The following is a 21794-nucleotide window of genomic DNA, read 5'->3' on the forward strand; positions in this document are numbered from 1 at the left end:
TTTCAGATATTTTCTATTCTTGATCTTCACGGTTGACCTAATGAAACTGGTTTAACTCTAGTGTGTGTGTGAACTGGTTTCAAGTTACACGCATTACATCCAATGGGGGAAATTTACTAAGACGGGAGTTCACGTGGGACGCTGCTGCTTATTTATTTTGTACCTTCTAGAAGATAATAGAAAGTATCTGATTGGTTGCCCCTAGCAACATCCCATGTGAAATACAACTCCCATCGGATACCCCTTTTGCACTAGCAACCTGGGTCAGACCCGGTAATTTGTACCTGGATCGATACCGGGTTGGACCTGGGTTTAAGACACATTTCCACTACAGTGCTACCCGGTAAATTGCCGGATCAGCCCCGTTTACACTTAACCCGGGTAAAGCCTGTTTTTTTCCTATAGATTACATAAGAAAAGGCCTTTTTAAAGGGCTTTACCATTGGTGCACCTAGACATGTACAAAATGCACATAAACATACCCCAGAAGCTCCAATCCTCTGTTTTTCAAATATACCGGGTTGGGGGCGTTTCCACTAACCCTGAACCCAGGTGCAAACCGGGTCCTACCCTGATCATTACCTGGGTAGGATTGCCGGGGAATCCAAACCGGGTTATTTGAAAGGAAGCATTTCCACTAGCAGAAAAACCCGGGTAGATGTACGTCACGACGGAGATTACCGGGTTATTTCTGCTAGTGGAAAAGGGGTATTAGTAAATTTCCCCCAATTACATTTATATAGCAAACATACATCGTGTGCATTAGCTGTCGGCCGGGCAGGGATCCAGCAAACTATTCGGCGGCCGCTCCGGCGTCATGGCCCTGTGTGTAAGCGGAGATTGCCATGCCAACATGCTAAGAATAATGATACAGCAACATTGTATAAGCACTTGCATAAAATGCAATGATTGATGCAATAACATTAGGGGTATATTCACTGTCAGGCGCAGGCTGAATATATTCCGCCAGTTTGCTGATTTACATCCGAATGCTTTCCTGGCGGGAAGACCGCACCTTGCCCGCCTGCTCGCAGTAATTATTATGAGCAGGTCCCTGCTCCAGCGCTGGGGATAGCGGTGCTGACAGCTGCATAAGTAATGATTGGGGACCTGCTCATTAATATTCACTGTGAGCCCAGTTCCAGCTCATTTGATGTCAGCGCCGCTGCACCCCTGGACTCCCCCGTCAGCGCTAGCTGCGCCCCTGGTGATGCGCCCCCCCCTAGCAGCATCAGCTAAATGTGAGGCTGTCAGCACAGTTACATTAAAAAATTATATATATAATATGTATATTGTGGGAGAAGACCCGTCACTCAGGACTTTAGAGTATAAGCAATAAAATACTCTAAATAAAGTGTCAGTCAGAGGCTCTGTACTTTGAAGAAGAGTTGGACTATTTTTAATCCATGTGCAATCCTCCTATTTTATGCATTAATACAATGCATACCATGGAGTGCCGCCTGTTTATCTCATCGCCCTGTGGGGACAAACGGTGGGTGCCATTGACATTATATATATATATATATATATATATATATATATATATATATATATATATATATATATATATATATATAATTTATGCAAAAAGCAAGCGGCACTCGACAGATTTCTTAAGCGGTGAAACCAACAACTTTTATTATATATGGATATATATATTATATATACACAGGTGCATGAGGGTGGCACTCCAGTAAAAAAGAACTCGGAAACCAATCAGGTGTACCAACGTTTCAAATGTATTTATACATTTTTCATTAGCCGCGTCAAGGCTTCTCTGTATATTGGGGGTCCCTAGCGCTATATCTAGGTGCAGGGTGCGGCACCCCAAAAAACTAGCATAAGCTAGAAAGCCCAGTGCGGCACGCCAGTGAGGTACTATAGTGTTAATAAATATTAGTGAAAGGAAGCCGAAGCTATATATAGAGAGAGAGAAACATTGAGATGTAATTAAAATATTAAAGAAATAGTTAGTGTTTTTTCTCTCTCTCTCTGTCTCTCTCTATATATAGCTTTGGATTCTTATCACCAATATTTATTAACACTTAGTATCTCTCTGGCGTGCCGCACTGGGCTTCCTAGCTTATGATAGTTTTTTGGGATGCCGCACCCTGCACCTAGATATAGCGCTAGGGACCCCCAATATACAGAGAAGCCTTGACGCGGCTTGGGGGCATATCATACACCTGCGCAGGTATATGTAACCAATATCTCTGAATTCTATTATCATGTAGTGTTCAAGATTGGTCACCAATACCACTCAGTGAGCTGGGGGATAAAATGTCTTGTTTTCCTTACATCTCAGGAAAACCAAAAGTTGCGGGTTGCGACTCCCGGTTCCAGTCCAGATTACACGCCCACAATAGGTATAAATAGCAGCATGGCTAGCATCAGTCACTTTGCCTTGAGGAAGAGCCCAAGCAGGCTCAATCATATTGTCAATGGGACCAGTAAATTCCTGGCAAATGCAGGATCTTATTCAGTGCTCGCTACTTGGAGCCTGGCAGGGTGCACGTCCAGACTGCATCTCTGCCTCCCATCCATCCCCACAGGCTCCAAGTGCCACCCTGGGGTAAGACCCTTGCTTCATCCCAATTGTGTATGTTTACTTTATCTTATGTATTTTATTGTGTGTCACTATTAAACCTTCCATATTACGCTGTGATATTGATGAGCACCTAGATTCTTTGTCACAAACCCCTTTGGGAAGCCACTGTCCATACATGTACTGCCGCTACCATTTATTCATACTAAATACACTGCTGCCTCCATTCATTCATTCCATACATACTAAATACACTGCTGTCCGATTCATTCATTCCATACATACTAAATACACTGCTGCCACCATTCATTCATTCCATACATACTAAATACACTGCTGCCTCCATTCATTCATTCCATACATACTAAATACACTGCTGTCCGATTCATTCATTCCATACATACTAAATACACTGCTGTCCGATTCATTCATTCCATACATACTAAATACACTGCTGTCCGATTCATTCATTCCATACATACTAAATACACTGCTGCCTCCATTCATTCATTCCATACATACTAAATACACTGCTGTCCGATTCATTCATTCCATACATACTAAATACACTGCTGTCCGATTCATTCATTCCATACATACTAAATACACTGCTGTCCGATTCATTCATTCCATACATACTAAATACACTGCTGTCCGATTCATTCATTCCATACATACTAAATACACTGCTGTCCGATTCATTCATTCCATACATACTAAATACACTGCTGCCTCCATTCATTCATTCCATACATACTAAATACACTGCTGCCTCCATTCATTCATTCCATACATACTAAATATGAGGGTTTTTCATGTTTTTAGAGCGGCAATCAACTACATGGATAAATCAACCTGGTTTTTCAGTGGCGATGATTGCCGCTTTAAAATTTTTTGAAAACTCTCCCAAAATCTCTCACTTTCTGATTCTCACATCCTATTACGTTTGGTCCATAGGCTCTGCCCTACCGGATTCATCCCCAAGGACCAACCACCGATATGGAGCAGATTTGGTCTCCCATAACGCCCCTCCTACCATCTCAACCTTTGTTCATCTACTGTAGCACCAGTTCAGTGCTTATATGAACACGCTGCTGATACTCGGGGTGGGCTTGTTATAATAATAATAGTAATAATGAAAGCTTCTTCTGGCTCAGAGCGATTGCATTGTGGATGGAGTGCACCAAGCCTGCACTGAAAATGCCACAAGACCCTGGGCCAGATACAGTTTGTCCGTCTATAGCCTCTTCTCACGTAGTTGATTCATCCACAAAGCTTCTCACACTCGTACCTACAATCCACAAGCCCTTTACTGAGTAACTGATCTTATTATGCTCCTCTTCCCATTTACGCCTCCACAGAATGCACCATTTCCCTTGTGCTGGGTTATATAGATTCCTGCGCTGTCACAGCTGAAACAACGTTCATTTATAGTATATGAAATTGTTTTACATTGCTCAAACCTGTTCATATGGTTTCATTGTAGATATTTATAATGTGAAGCAAACACGTTTGTTTATATATATTTGTTCATTGTAAAAATATACATATGCCATACAATATGCAGGAATATTCCAGCTGTGACCGAGTGGGAATCTGTACCCCTATATAACCCTAAGAGTCAGAATCCTCTGATCTGTGCTGGCTGCAGAAATATTAGTGTGTGTGTGTGTGTGTTTTTGTCTCGCTCTCCCCACATGACTCCTCTCTTGGACCAGAACCCTCTCAGATTTCTGCACAGATGATCTGTGTGTGTGTGTCTCTCTCTCCTTATGTATCTTTCCCCCATGTTTGCCCAAGATGGCAAACACAGATGAATCTAGGATATTTACCAAACACCTGAGTGTTAAAGGGTGTACCACACATTGTGCGATTCCTTTTTCTATTCAATCCTGATTCGATTGTGATTGAATAGCATGTTGCTGTGTACACATTCATTTTGGACTTTATAATACAGATCTGTACTACATAGTATTGCATGCCCGGTCTGTTTTTCTATTCGATTCTGATGCCACACATTGGGATCAAATCAAAAGTCTTTTAAATTTGACTTTGCTTGTACAAGCAAAACCGAATTGAAAAATAGACATCGAACCATGTGTACACCGTATTAGGTCAGACAGGAGTGGAAAACACAGGCGGATAGGAACACGAGACCAAATGCAGGTGGAGTATCCCTTATCTGAAACGCTCGGGACCAAGCATTTTGGATAAGGGATTTTCCGGATTTTGGAATATTTTTTTTTCTTGCAGCAAAATGCACTTTTCATAATGAACGACCCTCCCAGCAGCGTGTTTAGAGGAGCATCTGCCAGTATTATCATATATGCCAATGGGTACTCTGTATTAAAGATCTCTATAATTTCAGTAGAACATGCTGCATAGGACAATCTGTAGTCAAGATCAAGCAAAAAAAAAAAAAAAAGTATTAAAATAACCTTTTACTTATCACAAAAAATATAAAAATGTTGATAAAAAAGATTATGGGGGAAATTTACTAAGGCCAGTATTCAATGCCTCTGATTCGCCATTTTTTTCAGCGAATTTGGCAATTCGCCTGTTTTCTGGCGAATTTTCTCACAGAAAAAACAATTTGCCCTATTCAATGGACACAATTTGCTGCAAATGAAGAGCGAATGGCTGGCGATTCACCACAACTCGCCGGTGGTTTTCAATGGGGTTTTTAGTGGAATTCGCTGAGAGTGTATTCAATGCTGAAGTGGAGAACTGCTTTCTCCAGTGATTTTCCCCCGGATTCTCCATTTTACATTCGTCATCTTTTTTAGGTGAACTGGAATGTGATCTTTGAAAATAAATCGTTTTATATTTTGGTGTCAAAAATCAGATTTTTTTTTCTGTGAAGGGGCATGCTATTTTTATTCATGTGCATACAGCACATGAATATATTTAACATTTTTTATTTTTTGTTTAAACATTTTTTTTTTTTTTTACACATTCACCAGCAGGGGGCCGAGCCGGGAGCCGCTCATTAATATTCATATATTCACTGCACACTGGTCCCGATCATTACATATGCACGATCGGGACCAGTGTGTAGCGGCTCCCTAACACAGCCCCCTGCCAGCTCTCGGGGCTCTCCCTCTGTCCCCCACAGCCCTCCTTCACCTCCACAGTGTCCGGCGCAGGCAGGGAGGCTTCCTTCTCCCTGCCTGCAGCCGTCCTCCGGCTCCCTGCGGCATTCGCCGGGGGGGTTAAAATTCGCCGCCAGGGGCAGCGAGCCCCTGAGTCGTTGAATAGGGGGTGAGGGAGGGCTGGCAGTGAATGCTGCAGCCCTCCGGAACCCGGCGATTGTGCAGCAAATCCAAAACAGGATTCGCTGCACAAGGGGAAATAAAGTATTGAATACCTGCCTAAGAATAGGAATACAAAAAAATTGTATTCGTATTCTTGATATGAATGACTACGACTGCATACGTCGTATGCAAAGTTGTGTTCGAGGGGAATTTACAAAGCAGTCAAATACGGCTGCCTTGTAACCCTCCGATGGCGTATTATTTCATATTAACGGACGTATATTCTACACAACATATACAGTATATACAATTTATATGTAAATTTTACATTATGATATAAATTATAATATATTATGATATATTTTACACATGACAATTCCTTTTTTGTCTTTAGGCTTATCCTTAATTTGTTCCTACTGTAACTGGGAATCAGGACTCCTTTATCATGGTCCCCCCCCCCTCCCACACCACACACACAAAATCTCCAGATACTGTGATTGCAAGTGATAAAAGTAAGAATTACATACATGATGTGTTTTTGTACCACCGTAATGGGAGACAAATGCAGCCGACTTGTTGCTTTAACTAGAAAATAACACTTAACTCATACAATTAAATTGCAATTTATTGAAAAACAAACATGGTATAAAAATCTCTGCATATATACTCAATACATCATGTAGCAATTTGTCACATTTCAGACATGAAGATTGTGTTAAAGCTTTGCACAGTGTACTGGCTGCACACCAATAGCACACCGCACTTACAAGGCCTGGAATGAGAAGGTTATAATGCGATTTATGAAAACAAGTCAGTGAAGCATCGTAACTACAGTACTCTGTAACAAGGGTTCCAAAATAACACAGCTGACCATAAAAGCATCATCAACAGTCCAATAGAATGAGTTCCGAAATACCTGTCACAGGGGAAGTAGCCATTTTGTTTGTTAGACCAATACTTATGAAAATGCGGAACCGCATCAGTCTCATGCTTATTGGTACTCCACTTAAAATGTCTGCATATACTGTGAGCAAGTTATTGTGCTCTTTAATGTAACATAGTCCAAAATGTCCTTTAAAAAATTACTAATAATAATATAATAAAAAAAAAAAGAAGATACATGATATTTGTTCAGGATCCTTGTTGGGGGATTGGGTCGGAATCCCGGTGTTCAAAATCCCGACGCCGGAATCCCGACCGTCGAAATGCCGAAAAGGGAGGGGGACACACACGTGGATCGCCCCCCCCTCCTCGTGGGCTCGGCCCACTAATTTATTCTCCCGCTATGGGTGTCGTGGACACCAACAGAGGGAGAAAGTGTCTGGAGTTGGGCGGTCGGGATTTTGAATGCCGGGATTCCGACCGCCGGATTTGTAACTGCATCCCCTTTAATGGTCTTTATCTCTGTGCAATATAAATCGTTTATTCAGCAGTATACCTCTTATAGGTATGTTCTACCTCTTAGCTAACAGCATAAAAGGTACCCTCGCTCATTGCAAATATACAGGACGTCTCCAGCACTGTAACAATGTATACAATCTTTATTGAACCCTTGAGATGTAAACTCAAACTAAGGGGCTCATTTACCATGGAGCGATAACACTTGTGCATAAATACACTTCTTGTGTAAGATAAATGGAGTCACACCCCATCAGCTCCGGTCATGGTAAACAATGGACATTTAGGAGCGGATTGGCTGAAGCAACATTCGTCATTTCCCACTCTTTGATAAATCCGCCCCTAAATATGAAAACATCAGTGAAAATAAAAACCATTGTAGCAAATAAGATTTGACCCAATTCTTATGTACAGTATGTTTAATTTGGGTGGCACTGCCAGCGATTTTTTTTAAATTGATTTTAAGTCATCGCAACTGATCAATGTCAAAGCTTTACAAATGGAAAGCACTTTTTTTTTAATGCATAGTAAAATGTAAACCATGCATTCAGTACGTACAGATTTGTGTACATGCGTTTTCATTTATTTTTTAAACCGGTGTAAGATAAAACAAGAGCTGCCTTTGCCAAAGCCTTGTGTTAACGCACTATCTTCAGATGCACATTTGGCAGTTTCCCAGACTTAACTTAAGGGGCCCATATATCCGGCAGACAATCAGTCAATCCCCTGTCCTGACCAGCACCGGGTCAGGTGACCAGGGAAATCCAAAATTATTCAGACCAAACAATTGTGATTGGCGACTACCTAAGTTATTCGATTTTCATCAATGATCATTGGAATGTGGAATCACGCCTTTGATGTGTGGCCTGCATGACGAGTCTCAGCAAGCCGTCGTGCTATTTATTTATTATTAAATCTGGTTATTGTTGTATTGTGCAGGGCTGACTTATAGGTAGGCTTATATATTTGTATAGCGACACAATGTGTTATTTTAGCTGTTTACCAAAACAATAAAAATACTGTATTATAAAATAAAAATGGTTTTACAGGGCAGACTAGCAGCTTTACTTTGAGGACATTCGGAATAAATTTAGGGCCCATACACACTAGGCGATTTTGAGTTCTAAAGGCCCCCCATACATTAGGCCGACTTGTCCTAGGGACAAGTCGGACCCAATTTACCTGCGAGCCGCCCGGCAGCTCCCCGGGAGGCTCACATACAATTTGGCACTTGATGTGCCATTTTTTACATGGGATAAATCGCATGCGATTTATCCCATGTTAAAAAAAACCCGGGGAGCTGCAGGGCGGTGAGGAGTAGTGGGGGCGGGCAGCGGCAGTAGTGGGGGCGGGCGGCGGCTGCGGTGGTGGGGGCGGCCAGCGGTGGTGGTGAGGGCGGCCAGCGGTGGTGGTGAGGGCAGCCAGCGGTGGTGGGGGCGGGCGGCGGGTGCGGTGAGCGCTGCTGACCTGGCCGGGCAGTGTACTTACTTACATAGCAGCAGGGGGGACTGGCAGCGCAGTGGCGGCAATTATATTTTGAAAATACTTGTCAAATGACCGGCCGCTCTCTGATTGGCCGGAGAGCTCTCAGCCAATCAGAGAGCGGCCGGTCATTTGACAAGTATTTTCAAAATATAATAGCCGCCACTACGCGTCCCGTCCCCGCCGCTGCTATGTAAGTAAGTACACTGCCCGGCCAGGTCAGCAGCGCTCACCGCACCCGCCGCCCGCCCCCACCACCGCTGGCCGCTGCCCGCACGCACCACCGCCCGGCCAGGTCATTCAGCCGGTGCTCAGGGACCCGCTGCCCGCCCGGTGTCTGCATGCATATGCCTGTCAGGTGGCAGGCATATGCATACAGGGAGGTCGGACGTGATCGTATGTACAGACCGTCCGACCTCCCTGATCCGGTCCGATGCGCACGGGACCGCGCATCGGATCAGATATCACACACATACGATTTTGGGCCGATTTCATCCGATTATCGGCACCAAGTGCCGAAATCGGATAAAATCGGACCAAAATCGCATAGTGTATGGGGGCCTTTAGTAGCTCACTTTTGGCATGAGCTCAAATGGCAAGTGTTTATGATGGGCAATGAGTGGTTCTGCGTCATCGCCAGCCGACGGTTCACCCCCAATGAAAATTTCTCAGTGTGTATGCACTGAGCAATTTATCAGCCAGCGATGAACACAGCATCGCTCAGCACTGGGCCCAGTGTGTATGCACCCTTGGGAATTAGAGTGGTTTTATATGTAGCCCCCTCTTTTTCAAGGGCCCAAATGAAACTGGACAGTCAAAGCAGCTCCTAATGCAAGTGGAAGATGCCATCTTTAGGCTGCAAATACCTTCCATCAGTGTCACTTGCATGCTCAGCTTTGTCACAGTACTGTAAGTACTTATTGTGTACAGCACAGTAACGACAATGACTTGTTCAGGAGGAGTGGTTAAAGACACTAAAGAAAAACAAAAATTAATATTAACCTAAACAGCCCATACACCAGGGTAGGAAAAAGGAAATTCCTAGTTCTTCCAATGCCTGGGTTGGAAGATTGAGGATTTCCAACACTGGATTTCACCAATTATTTACGATTCTGAATACAAAATTATCTGGAGATTTTTTTTTACTATTTTCCTGACATAATCGCTTATTCTCAATGTTATTTATGCAAAATAAAAAAAAATATTTTTATATAAGACAATGGACAGTAGCATTATCTCAGTGGTTCTCAAACTCGGTCCTTAGAATCCCAAACAGATCAGGTTTTCCAAGTCACCCAGCAGGTCTACACGCAAGTCATTACTCAACATACACAGGTGGATACAGTTCTATCATTTGTGTTTCTGTGAGGAGAACTGGAAAACATGAACTGTTCTGGTTCCTGAGGACAGAGGTTTAATAACTTATATAAGGCAGGTTGAAAAAAGCTATTTATTTTGTAGAGAAACATACACCCCCAATGGAACACTCTTCTCTGAAGTTTCATTTGGAAATATAATTAACTCCAACAGTGCAGAAATACACCATGTATGTGGGAGTGTTTTTTCCTATAACCGTTTTGGAAATAAATACTTGGTGGGGGAGTTTTGTTAACTGCAATTGCATGCATCGTTAACGATACTGACCATACACACTGGACTATATACATGCAATATTGTTTACTATTCCTGACCCGGCCATCAGGAAATCAAGAGTATCAGAATAAACAATAAGAACAAAAACTGGGGAACAAAATATAGAAACCCCTCAGTTATGATGGTAAGTCACGATGGGACTTGTAGTTCCACAACATACAGCCAGATGTAGCGGGTGACCAGATCTGCCTTTCCGACAGTATAAATACACAATTCTTCCAACAAAGTGGACAAACTGGTGGAGTTTCCAATGGTGTATTTGTGTACAGGTACAAGCACAATGGTAAACATCATTACAGTGTATCACAAAGGGCAGGCGGTGGCTGGTACTGCTGTAGTACGCGAGAGACAAATCTATTAGACAATTTGGCCGCTACAAGCTGAATGATTCCCTTATGTTTGCAGATGGCGGTGGAGAACGCTGCGCAGTTAGGCGTCGCTGTCCTCCAGCACACTGGCAGCTCTGTACAAACCCGTTCTTGCACATTGCTCAGAAATAACTTGAATGTTCTTTAAAACAAAAAGTATTCTAGGAATCAATCCTTCCATAGGAAGAAAACACTGGAATAGAATAAAACACACATTACTTGGGATAGAGAACACAAAGCTTATGTGTAGTATTAATAATAAAACAACAAATGAACAGCAGCCAAGTTTACCTTTCCAGTACGGGATACGGTCGCATGGTTGACCATAAAATGGTCGACAGTCATTAGGTCAACACTGTTAGTTCGACAGGGGTCTAGGTCGACAAGGGACTAGGTCAGTGATGGCTAACCTTGACACTCCAGATGTTGTTGAACTACACATCCCAGCATGCCCTGCTACAGTTTTGCTATTTGGCCATGCTAAAACTGATGCAGGGCATGCTGGGATGTGTAGTTCAACAACAGCTGGAGTGTCAAGGTTAGCCATCAATGGTCTTGGTCAACACATGTATTAGGTTGACATGGGTTAGGTCGACAGTCAAAAGGCCGACATGGTTTTTTTTAAATAGTTTTTGAGCCGACGTGCCGACAGGCGGTATTTCATGCCCTACCATCCACTAGAGTGTGGTGGGAGAATAAAATAGTGTGCCAAGCGCAGCGAGTGATGTGAGGGGACGCGGTACACTTCAATTTGTGTCCATGTCGACTGTGTCGAAATTTGGGTTAAAAAAAAAACAATCAAAAAACCCATGTCAACCCATTCAGCATGAGTTGTAGTTTTGCAAGAAATTGTAAAAGTACAACTCCTTCCACTAGCATGGCACGGGTCACCCAGCAAAGGGCAAGGCTGCCTGCCTGCGCAGCTTAGCTGTAAAGGAAATCGTCAGGCCACCATTTTTCCTATCGTAGTGGCCGTGTGTGATTTCAACAGCCGCTACGACAAGCCGCGCGGAAACATTCTGGACCATGCCGCGTCGACGCTCTCCCAATGCTGCGTTGCCGTTTGAAGCTTCATAGATAGGCGGAGAGTCCTAGGGGGAGGGTTTCAATAGAAAGAACGGAAGGGGCAAAGTATTAGAGGTGAGAGTGGGAGGAGGTAGTCATTTGGTAGGAGAGGCAGCACCCAATTGTGGAGCGAAGTGGGTGGGCTGGCATGCGAGATAAAGAGGTTCTGAACGTGAAGATAAGCCAGAGCAGGCTTGTAGGAGAGGAAGGCAGATGAAGTATGTTTGGAGGGGAAGATGAGAGGAGGGTACAGAAATCAAGTCAGGAAATGGCCAGTGAATGAAATAAAGGTCTTCTTTTCCTACAGGGTGAGAGAGGGTCTGTTCCTTGAGCTATTTGGGAGATGGAAATGGCAGGAATGACACGGGTACTGGATGTGAGGTTGGAAGGAGAGGTAGGAGCAAATAACAAGAGTAATGGTAGACTTAACTTTGTTAACTTTCTTCGAAGGTTCATGGTTCCCACAGGGATAGCATTGGGGGGTTGTAGGTGGATCCAGAGGACTGGGCACTAATCAGCTAAGTTCTTGGGACTCCCAGGATGAATGTCTCCTCTCGTTTTAAGGACAGCCCTGTCCGTGTGAAAAAGAAGACCAGCACGAAAGTGCACTAAGGTCAGATACATGTCTGGCTGACTCTATGGCTAGCAAAAAGACGGTCTTTGCAGTGAGCCATTAAATCCCACGGGGCCGTTGAAGGAACATAAGGAGGCTGAATACTTATTACACCTTGAAGAAAAGTATGTAGATCAGGTAAAGAAGACGTTTTTCTTTGAAACCATATTGAAAGGGCCGAGATATGAACCCTGAGAGGCCAACCTTAGACCCAGATCCAATCCTCTTTGGAGAAAAGAAAGAATTCTTGCGGTCTTGAAAATCTTGGTGTTATAATGTCTTGAAGCACACCAGAAGTACGTATGAGATACTCTATCGCAGTGGTAGCCAACCCTAGCCCTTGAGAGCTACCAACAGTTCACATTTTCCAGACAACCTAGCTGCTGCACAGCTGCACTCATTAATCGCTGACACATTTTGAAAGATCCACAGATGGAGCTAATTAGCTCACTTGTGAGGAGACCTGCAAAACATGCACTGTTGGTAGCTCTCGAGGACTAGGGTTGGCTACCCCAGCTCTATAGTATATCTTTGCTGAAGAAGGTTTTCGGGCCATAATCATAAGTTGAACTACACGGTCACAAAACCCTTTTTGCTTAAGGATGGCAGATTCAAGCGCCATGCTGTCAAAGACAGCCACTGCAGATATGGATGCATGCAAGGACTTTGGCTGAGATGGTCTGGCCTGAGAGGTAATAGTAGTGGCTGGTCCACTGACAGACAATGAAGGCCGGGAAACCAATGATGTCTGGGCCAGGCAGGGGCCACTAATATGAGGTTTCCGCCTTCCTGTTTGAGTTTCCAAAGAACATGGAAACTGGAGGGCTGCAAGACGAAACTTCCACTATATTTATGGTGCGTCTGTAAATGACGCTTCTGAATCTTGGGACCATGACCTGTAAGCAGCTACCTTGAGACAGTAGCGAGACACCATCAGGTCCACATCTGGATGATGGTCCGCTAGAAGTAGGAACACTTCTGGGTTGAGGGACCATTCTCCTGGGTGAACATCTTGGCGACTTAGGAAGTTCTGCCTCCCATTTCAAGATTCTGGGAATAAACACTGCTGACAATGCTGAGACGTGTTGTTCAGCCCAAGCCAATATATTTTAATACCTTTCTCATGGCTTTGACACAATGCCACAGTTGTGACATTGTCTGACCGTACCTGTACCGGTTGACCCCGGAAAAAGTATTGTGATTGGCGTAGTGCATTGTACACTGCCCGCAGCTCCAGAATATTTTTAAATAATTGAGCCCAAGTCCATTTTCCTTGTATGGATCGGGATTCTACTACGGCACCCCAGCCTCGCTGGCTTGTGTCCTAGTTAGAAGAACCCAGTTGTTGATCCAAAACGGCCATCCTTTATTTAGGTGATGATTGTTTTGTCACCATGTCAAAGACACCCGCACTACTGGAGTCAGAATCATGAATTGTGACCTGATACGATGCTGCTGGCCATTCAACCTGAGTAAAATCATAGGATGTAGCGGACGAGAGTGATATTTCAACCATCAACACCATCAGCCCTACAATTTGCATCGCCTGATGAATTGAGACCCTGGGGTGTCAAAGAAACTTGTCTGGTGTCAGAAACAGTTGTTGTCTACTGGAATCCAGTATTGCACCTAGATGCAGCATCCTCCGTAACAGGACCATGGAGGATTTTTGCCAGTTGAGGATCCACCCATGTTGTTGAAGAAGTGTCAATGTTCTTTGCCAGTGTTCGGACAACACTTCTGGTGACTTGGCTACAAACAGAAGGTTGTCCAGGTATGCGGTGAAGATGTGCTGACATAGCCGCCATGATTTTTGTGAAAATTCTTGGCGCCGTGGCTAAGACAAAGGGGAGTGCCTGAAACTGGAAATGTCGGGACAATAAAGGGAAGTGGAGGAATCACTTATGTGATGGAGCAATAGGGGTATGTAAATAGGCATCCCATATATACAAGGACATTGTGTAGTCCCCTGGTTCCATCGCCAACACTATAAGTCCACAATGTTTCCATCCTGAACCTGGGCACCTTCACAAATTTGTTTAGCAAGTTTAGATTCAGTATGGGTGAACGTCCCATTTGGTTTTGGGACCAAAAACAGGGGCGAATAATATCCAAAACCCTTCTGGTGCTGAGGAACAGGCACTATCACATTGGACTGTAGTAGGGATTGTAATATCACCTTGAGACTATCCGCTTTGTGAGCCTCTGACAGGAAGCCCATGCAGAATAATAGTACTTCCCCTTTAAAAAGTAACATTTCTAATGTCCTTTGGACTCCAAATCAGCTGTCCATGGTCGCAGAGCATGCAACGAGCCAGCACTAAGTTTGCGGAGGCCTTCGCAGCAAGCACACCTGCGTCAGCAAGAGCCTCGTTAATGTAGACAGCAGCCTGTCTAATATGAGAGAGGCATAGCTTACAATCCTCTGAGGCATCTGCAGGCAGCTCCTCCTCTATTACCTTCAGCCACGGTACCACAGCTTTAGCAGCCCAAGCTGCAGCCACAGTGGGCCTGTGTATAGCCCCTGTGAGTGTGTGAAAAGACTTAAGAGACTGCTACATTTGTCTATCAGTTGGGTCTTTTAAGGAAGAACCCCTGGTAACCGGGAGTACAGATGAGAGTGGACTGGGGGAGGAGTCTCCCATCATTTACAATCTTCCGGTGGAAGAGGGTATATAGAAATCATATTTTTTTTTCACATAGGAGACCTTTTACCCAATCTTTTCCACTGATCTGTTCTGATTTCCGATAGTCAGAACGTGGAATTTGAGTCTTGATGACCTTTTCTTTTTTGCTGCTTTGCAACTAGTGCCGGTTCCTCATCCTCGGAAAACAGCACCAGTTTAATAGCATTAATTAGGGCCGGTACATCAGCTACTATTTGAGATTGTGTTAGTGTCATCCTCTTCATCAGCCTCCTCCTCAGATGTCTCATTTGTATCAGACACTAAGGTAGACTGAGAGGAAGACCTAGGTAGTGGTCACCTAACAGCCTTACTAGGCAGTAATTTCTGCATTGCTGCTGTAGTCTGTGCCACTGAGTAGACAACCCATGGCGGCGGTGGCTGTACTAGGGGTGGAATAACATGCATAGGAGGACCCATAGGAGTATGAAGGCGCTCCATCAAAGCCCCTAGGAGCTGTTGAAAAGCAGCCCAGGGAGGCTCCTGTACAGGAGCAGAGGGATGACCAGGAGGGAATGTAACAGTTTATACATAAACCATCCTGAACAACATCCTGTTCAGACAGAGCTGCAGCACAAGACCTAGGAGGACTCAACCTCTAACCCCTGTGGTTACAGAGTGTAGGTAAGCAGATGAGACAGCAGTAAGATATACTTAGAGCAGACAGCACAAATAAACTAGCCCAGCAGTCACATACAATGCAGAATATATACTGTAAGTCCAATACCGGTACAAATAACTGCAAATGCTGCTCCAATCAACTACTGTGCTGTTTAATGAGCAAGTAGAATATGAATACTGTGAAAAACAATCAGCAGCAGATGTTTTTACAGGGGAGTCTAACCCAAAACACTTCTGGGACCAGTGATTACAAACAGCTTGAGGGTGTGAAACTTCACAGTGCATCGACGCCCAAAGCCAGGGGGGTGCCGGATGCGTTTCCGACAGTCGGGATCCCGACCGTCATTTACCCGACGTCGGGATCCCAACTGTCAAAACGCTGACAGCCGGGTGCCCGACGGCCACCCGCTATTTTCCCTCGTGGGGGTCCACGACCCCCATAGAAGCTGCAGCGCTGTAATGACTAGGACTTGCAGCGCTGTATGCTCATCAGTGTAAAAAAAAAAACTCTTCAAAAAACTCTGCTGAATAACATGGTGCACCAGCTTCCTGCTGGCACCAACAAAAATAACTGACGAGCTTAGCATGGAGGCGGGGTTATATGGGATATGAGTTGTGCATCATGGGAGTTCCAGGAACTTAGATAATTGGTGCCTGGGTCCTCTGGATCCACCTACAAATGTTCTCCCTGTGGGACCATGAAACCCGAAGAAGAAAATATGATGTGTACACACAATATGGTCGCTGAGCGATTTTGGCTTAATATCGCTCAACAATATATTGCTCAGTGTACCGTTTTCATCAGCGACCAGCAATTTTGGCTGAAAATTGCAAGGAATTGTGTCTCATTTTGTCTGTACCTCATTTTGACTAGAAATCGCAGGTTGGTGGTGCACAGTGTATTGTGCACCAGCAACCACCATAATCGCAGGAGCATGTTCCTGCGACCAGCGACCATTAAGGGCTGGAAGCAGGAGCGCTCCCCTAACAATTTATCTCACAACACAAACAAAATACACTGGTGATATGGTCGCTCAGTGACCATTTAGCCAGTGATAATACCTTAAATCGCCCATAAGTACAGGGCGACAGAGCATTTGCAAGCCAGACGAGATTGTGGTAAAGTCAAAAGATAATGAAATGATGGGAGGTGAGTTTATGTGGGAATTTGGAAAGATTATCGGCTCAGTCTAATAGGGCCTAAATAAGAAGCATTTTCTAAGAAATCTCACTAGATCACTTAGAAAATGCCCCTAGGCCCCATCACTCCATAAGTAGGGGCATAGCAATGGCGGAGAAGGTGGTCCATACGGTCAAACGCAGAAGAGAGATCAAGGAGAATAAGCAGAGAGTAGTGGCCCTTGGATTTGCCAGCAAGGAAGGTCATTGGTGACTTTAGACAGAGAGGTTTCTGTGGATCAGATGAAAGCAAGAACGAAATAAATTGAGCAGGGAGTGAGAGGAAAGAAAGGGCAGTTGTAGGCAATACGCTAGCATAATTTGGAGGTAAATGGGAGGAGAAAGAAGGGGTAATATATATATTATATGTCAGGATCAAGGGTATTTTTTTTTTTTAAAGAATGTGAGTCTAAATAGAATGCTTGAATGTAGAGGGGACAGTTAATGATAGGGACAGATTGTAGCGATAAATAAGGAGGGAACAGGTAACAGGAAAGAGAGAGCGCAGGAGGCAGGAAGGTGGACGGGAGGGGGAGGGGGGGGCTTTCCTCCAGATACGGAGGAGATTTAAGTTATTTACAAACTACTATGGTTATTCTTCACACCAGATACTGACCATGTATTGCCCTAATGGTATAAATAATTGAAAAAAAACAACAACTTACTTCTTTCTCTCAATCCTTGGCCAAAGCTGCGATACACACGGTACAAAGACCAAAACAGCACAGACTTAATAACCACAGAGATGAACGAGCCGGTCACGGCCGCAGCTTCCAGGGTGTACGAGTCTCCTTGGCCCCATTCCATGGCCACCTGATGGCAAGATATGAACGTTTCAAGTCAGTTGTCTGACACAAAGAATACAAACAAGACCTACCAGTCAGCAACAGATACCTCAATGTCAGATAGCACAGACTGAGCTAGAGGATGACAGCTGTAGTAAAATAACATGTAGAGAAGGCCATTGCTTTTGAAACTCCATTTAAAAGTCAGTATAACAGGATATTTGGGCCTTCAGTGACCTACTAGGACCAGTACGGATATAACAACAGTACAGAACTCTCCAGGATTCAGATATCACTTTGGTTTCAGGTTCAGGCTCAGAGCAGAGGTCCCGTGGTTGTGAAATGATCCTCAGGGAGTGGGATCTGGACACGTCGACCCCTTTCCCACCAGCCAAAATAACCCGGGTTGATGTGCGGGGAGGCGCATCGACCTGGTTTTTCTGCTTCCCAAATCTCTCACTTTCTGAATCTCTCATCCTATTACATTTCACCCCTAGTTTATCCACCCAACTAAATGGCCGATTTTCATTTTGATGTCAATCCTTTTCGGTACTTATGTAATATCTGGGCTCCCGTTTTTCTTATGAGGCCGCGTCCCCTCGCCACGCTTCGGGCACGGTGGCTCGCTGCGCTCGCCACACTATATAAAATCAACTCCATGCGTAGTTGGATAGTAGGGGTATGAAAAAAATGGGGAGCATTTAACATGGGAGTCCAGATAATACATAAGTACCTCCTTTTCTAATGTTGAAATCCTGCCATATTTGTGAGGTTCCTCTTCTTCGTGACCGTTTCACACTTCGCAAGCAGTTTCTGAAAACAGGTGGTCTAACGCCATTGTTTAGCACACTAGCATTCCTGCATTCCGGCTACTGATAACACATAAGTCCCAAATAATAGCATCCGCAGACAATAATCCTGTCGGCTTCTTCACATTCAGAGCACTGGAAGCAGTCCAATCCTCCAGTACGCAATATTTGGGAGTATTCCAGAATCTGCGCATCACTACTGAACACAGCAACGGAGGGGGTAGAATGCTCCACACTGAGGGACCAGCTTATGGCACCAACGATTAGCAGGAAAGAGTACACTCGAAACAAAACTCCCATCTCATCTATATTTTAGGGTGAAGCTACAACTGCTCTGTCCTCTCATTTCCAATGGACACAGAATATGTTTGTTATCGCGATTTTTCTTCATGTACTTTTCATTCAGAATGATCAGAAACATCATTCTCATCACATCTCTTGTACTTGATTTATCCCCTAAAAACAAGTTACTGTATTACAGTTGTGCAAATGTTTACAAAAATATTGATTTTACCTTGTATAAAAGGTACACCAGGTAGGCTACTTCTGGAAGGTTCTGCAGGAGAAATATCCACACGAGAGGCTTCAATTCTTTCAGAATCTGCAGAAAATATTAAAAGGGTCAAAATAAAAGGAAGATTATTCAGAATCAGTCTATACAGTAGCTACGTTAAATAAGTTTGTCCCAGTTGCCCGGAGGCAAAACACACACACACACATACTGTACAACGTTCTTCAAAATATAGTCTGTTATGAAATATATACAGGGCCGGTGCTAGGGTGTCCAGCGCCCTCCTGCAAACCATACATTTTGCAGCCCGTTTGTGGGAGTGTATGCAACATGCGATCCTATGAAAGATCTCGGGTGCATGTACATGTATGCATACACCATCTCAGTGCTGTGTCCGCAAAATGTTGCAGGCACTAAAGGTGCCCATACACGCTGCGAGAATTGCATACGTTATGGGCTAGATCGCATCGCACGGCATGCATGCAATGTGTGTGCGATGCGATCCGAAAGCAGTACAAAAAGTATGTGACTGAGGGGGAAAGGAGGGGAGAGAAGGAGGAGATAGAGGGGGCGGAGTGTTGAGGACTGGCAGCGGCACTGGCACAGCACACTGAGAAGAGGGAAGGAAGGGGAGGCGGCGCTGCTGCCGGTTTGTTATTTGATTGACAGCTGACAGGCGCAGGGAGCAATGGGTAGGGGGCGGATCCGGACATGACATGTCATCCAGGCATTCACAGACAGCGCTACATGCCTCAGCGCAAGTGTCCTTGAGGAAGAGGGGGCAGGTCGCAGGAGGAGGACAGTGTGTGCGCGGTGCAGGGAGCTGCTCAGCCTCTCCATACAGCCACCCGCTGTCAGACAGGCGCTGCGGGCGGCATGCAGTGACAGTGAGGGCTGAGGCAGCTTTAGCAGAGCAGGGAGGGAGACAGCGCCTTTGCAGCATGGCGCCTCCCTGCTTTGCAGGAGCTGCTGAGTGGGTAGCGCCGGCCCTGAATATATATTATATACTATATGTATATACAGAAAGAGAGGGAGAACACATATATATTTCAGAACTCAGCCACAGAAGCGATTTTGATGGCTTTCAATTAATGGATTTAAACTGGCAGTGGTGGAGAGGTGCCCCCTTGAGAGCAGGAGCCCGGCGACAGATGACTCCATTGCCTCCCAGAGTTTTGCCTCTGCGTTAAATGTACGGTGTATTCTTTTCATTTCTTATATTTTATTTTCTAATATTATGGAACAAAACTTTCATTTCTTCTCCAACAGGGCAGTAGTTTCCAAACCGTTTGCTGCGATTTTTAACCATTGATACATTAATGGCAAAATATTTAAGAAATGGAAATATTGGTATTGATACGATGATGATTATTGCGAATTTGGTTTTATTCCATCAGACTCAATCCTGAGGAGTGTTCTAAGTATCTTTTTCTGGCCTAAGACTACCATAATAAAAATAATCAATGAAGGCCCCATGAACCAACAAAGTTTTGGAACTACTACTGTAAAATATTTAATGTGTGTTTCCTTGGAGAAGCAATGCTTTTGTACAAACCAGTAAATGGCAAGTGCGGTCTATGGGTTTATAACCGTAGTATAAAGCAAATAACATTACTGTCCACCACTGTAAGTTCTGTCAGTGGATAAGACGTTCAGATATGTATTTGTGAATACAGGTCTTCTGCACAGTTATCATGTAATATCGGTTTTTATGAGCCTTTGATACAACTTCAGAGCCGGCGTCTCCTGCTGCCTTCTCCATATAATTTAATAACCCTGTTTGACCATACGAGAAAAGAAACCCTTTCACGCAAACGTACTGCGCACAGGATTCAGGATAAGTTCCCAGATCCATGCGTTTTCACAATCACGGAGCAGAAAACTGGACAGTTATTAGGAATTTTTTTCTTCTGCCTCTGGGCAAGTGGAAAAAAATCTCCAATACGGTCGGCTTTAGGGGCTAACTGTATAGTGACCAGGGGGAACAATTAGATATTAGAAGTTATACATTTACACAGCAGCAAGGATCCGTCAGTGCTCTCTGTATACAGTAGAATATATTTTATGCATATCTTTTTTTATACACGTGGTACAGGATATGGAGATTTAATGACAGCAGTGCATTCCTGGTAGAGGAACTGAAGATTATTAGTTAAAGAAAACAGGAGTACAGTCCAAATGGATATACAGAAGGGAGGTTTTAGCATTTCATGCAAGGGATGCAGTTTAGATTCCCTCATGGTGATGCATCATTTCTAGGCTTAATAGCAAATTTGTGTTTCGTACGGTCGTATACAGTAGCAACATTAAACCAGTCATTCTTCTCAGGGCCAACACCAGTGGCGTAACTATAATATATCTCCCCCCCCCCGCCAATAGGTGAGTATATTGTGTGACTGTTTGTAGTGTGTAATAGACTTACATTTTTCTAATGTGTCTGTGTCTTATTTAACTATTTGTTATGTCGTAGAACTACAAGACCCAGCGGGCCCACGCGGTGCAGACTTGCTAGGACTTGTAGATCCACAACATAACACAATTTTTCATCTAAATTGACACTTGAATCAGCCTGGTGCCCACCGCCCTGTGGCACCGGGGACAGCCCAGGTCTTTAGCCCAGGCAGGGTTATTGCTAGAGGGGAGGGGTGGGGGGTGCACTCCCCCAGGGCCCCTGCCTGGGCTGAACATTCAGGGGGATAATGGTTTGGCCGGAGGAACTTATATAAATAGTTTCCCCCGGCTGTGGCATACGGGGGACCTCTACTCATTTTGTCCCCCCCGTATTTGGGAACCAGGACCAGCCCTTGAGCCCAATGCTGGGTTTAGA

At 44.3% G+C, this 21794-nt stretch overlaps 1 protein-coding gene across 1 annotated transcript in view; it reads right to left on the minus strand.

The window, feature by feature from the left end:
* Nucleotides 1–10571: 10571 nt before the first annotated feature.
* LOC146043003 (uncharacterized) overlaps nucleotides 10572–21794 on the minus strand; it is a 52128-nt gene continuing 40905 nt past the window's right edge. Inside the window, exons 7-9 of the mRNA XM_083163355.1 lie at nucleotides 18971–19057; nucleotides 17528–17675; nucleotides 10572–10893 (exon numbers count right to left, since the gene is read on the minus strand). Coding sequence (XP_083019481.1) covers nucleotides 10862–10893; nucleotides 17528–17675; nucleotides 18971–19057 — 267 coding nt within the window. The 3' untranslated portion in view covers nucleotides 10572–10861. The remainder of the gene's footprint in view (nucleotides 10894–17527; nucleotides 17676–18970; nucleotides 19058–21794) is intronic.

The sequence above is a fragment of the Crinia signifera genome, chromosome 19, assembly GCF_055691185.1.
Source record: "Crinia signifera chromosome 19, ASM5569118v1, whole genome shotgun sequence".
In the NCBI taxonomy this organism is placed as follows: Eukaryota; Metazoa; Chordata; class Amphibia; order Anura; family Myobatrachidae; genus Crinia; species Crinia signifera.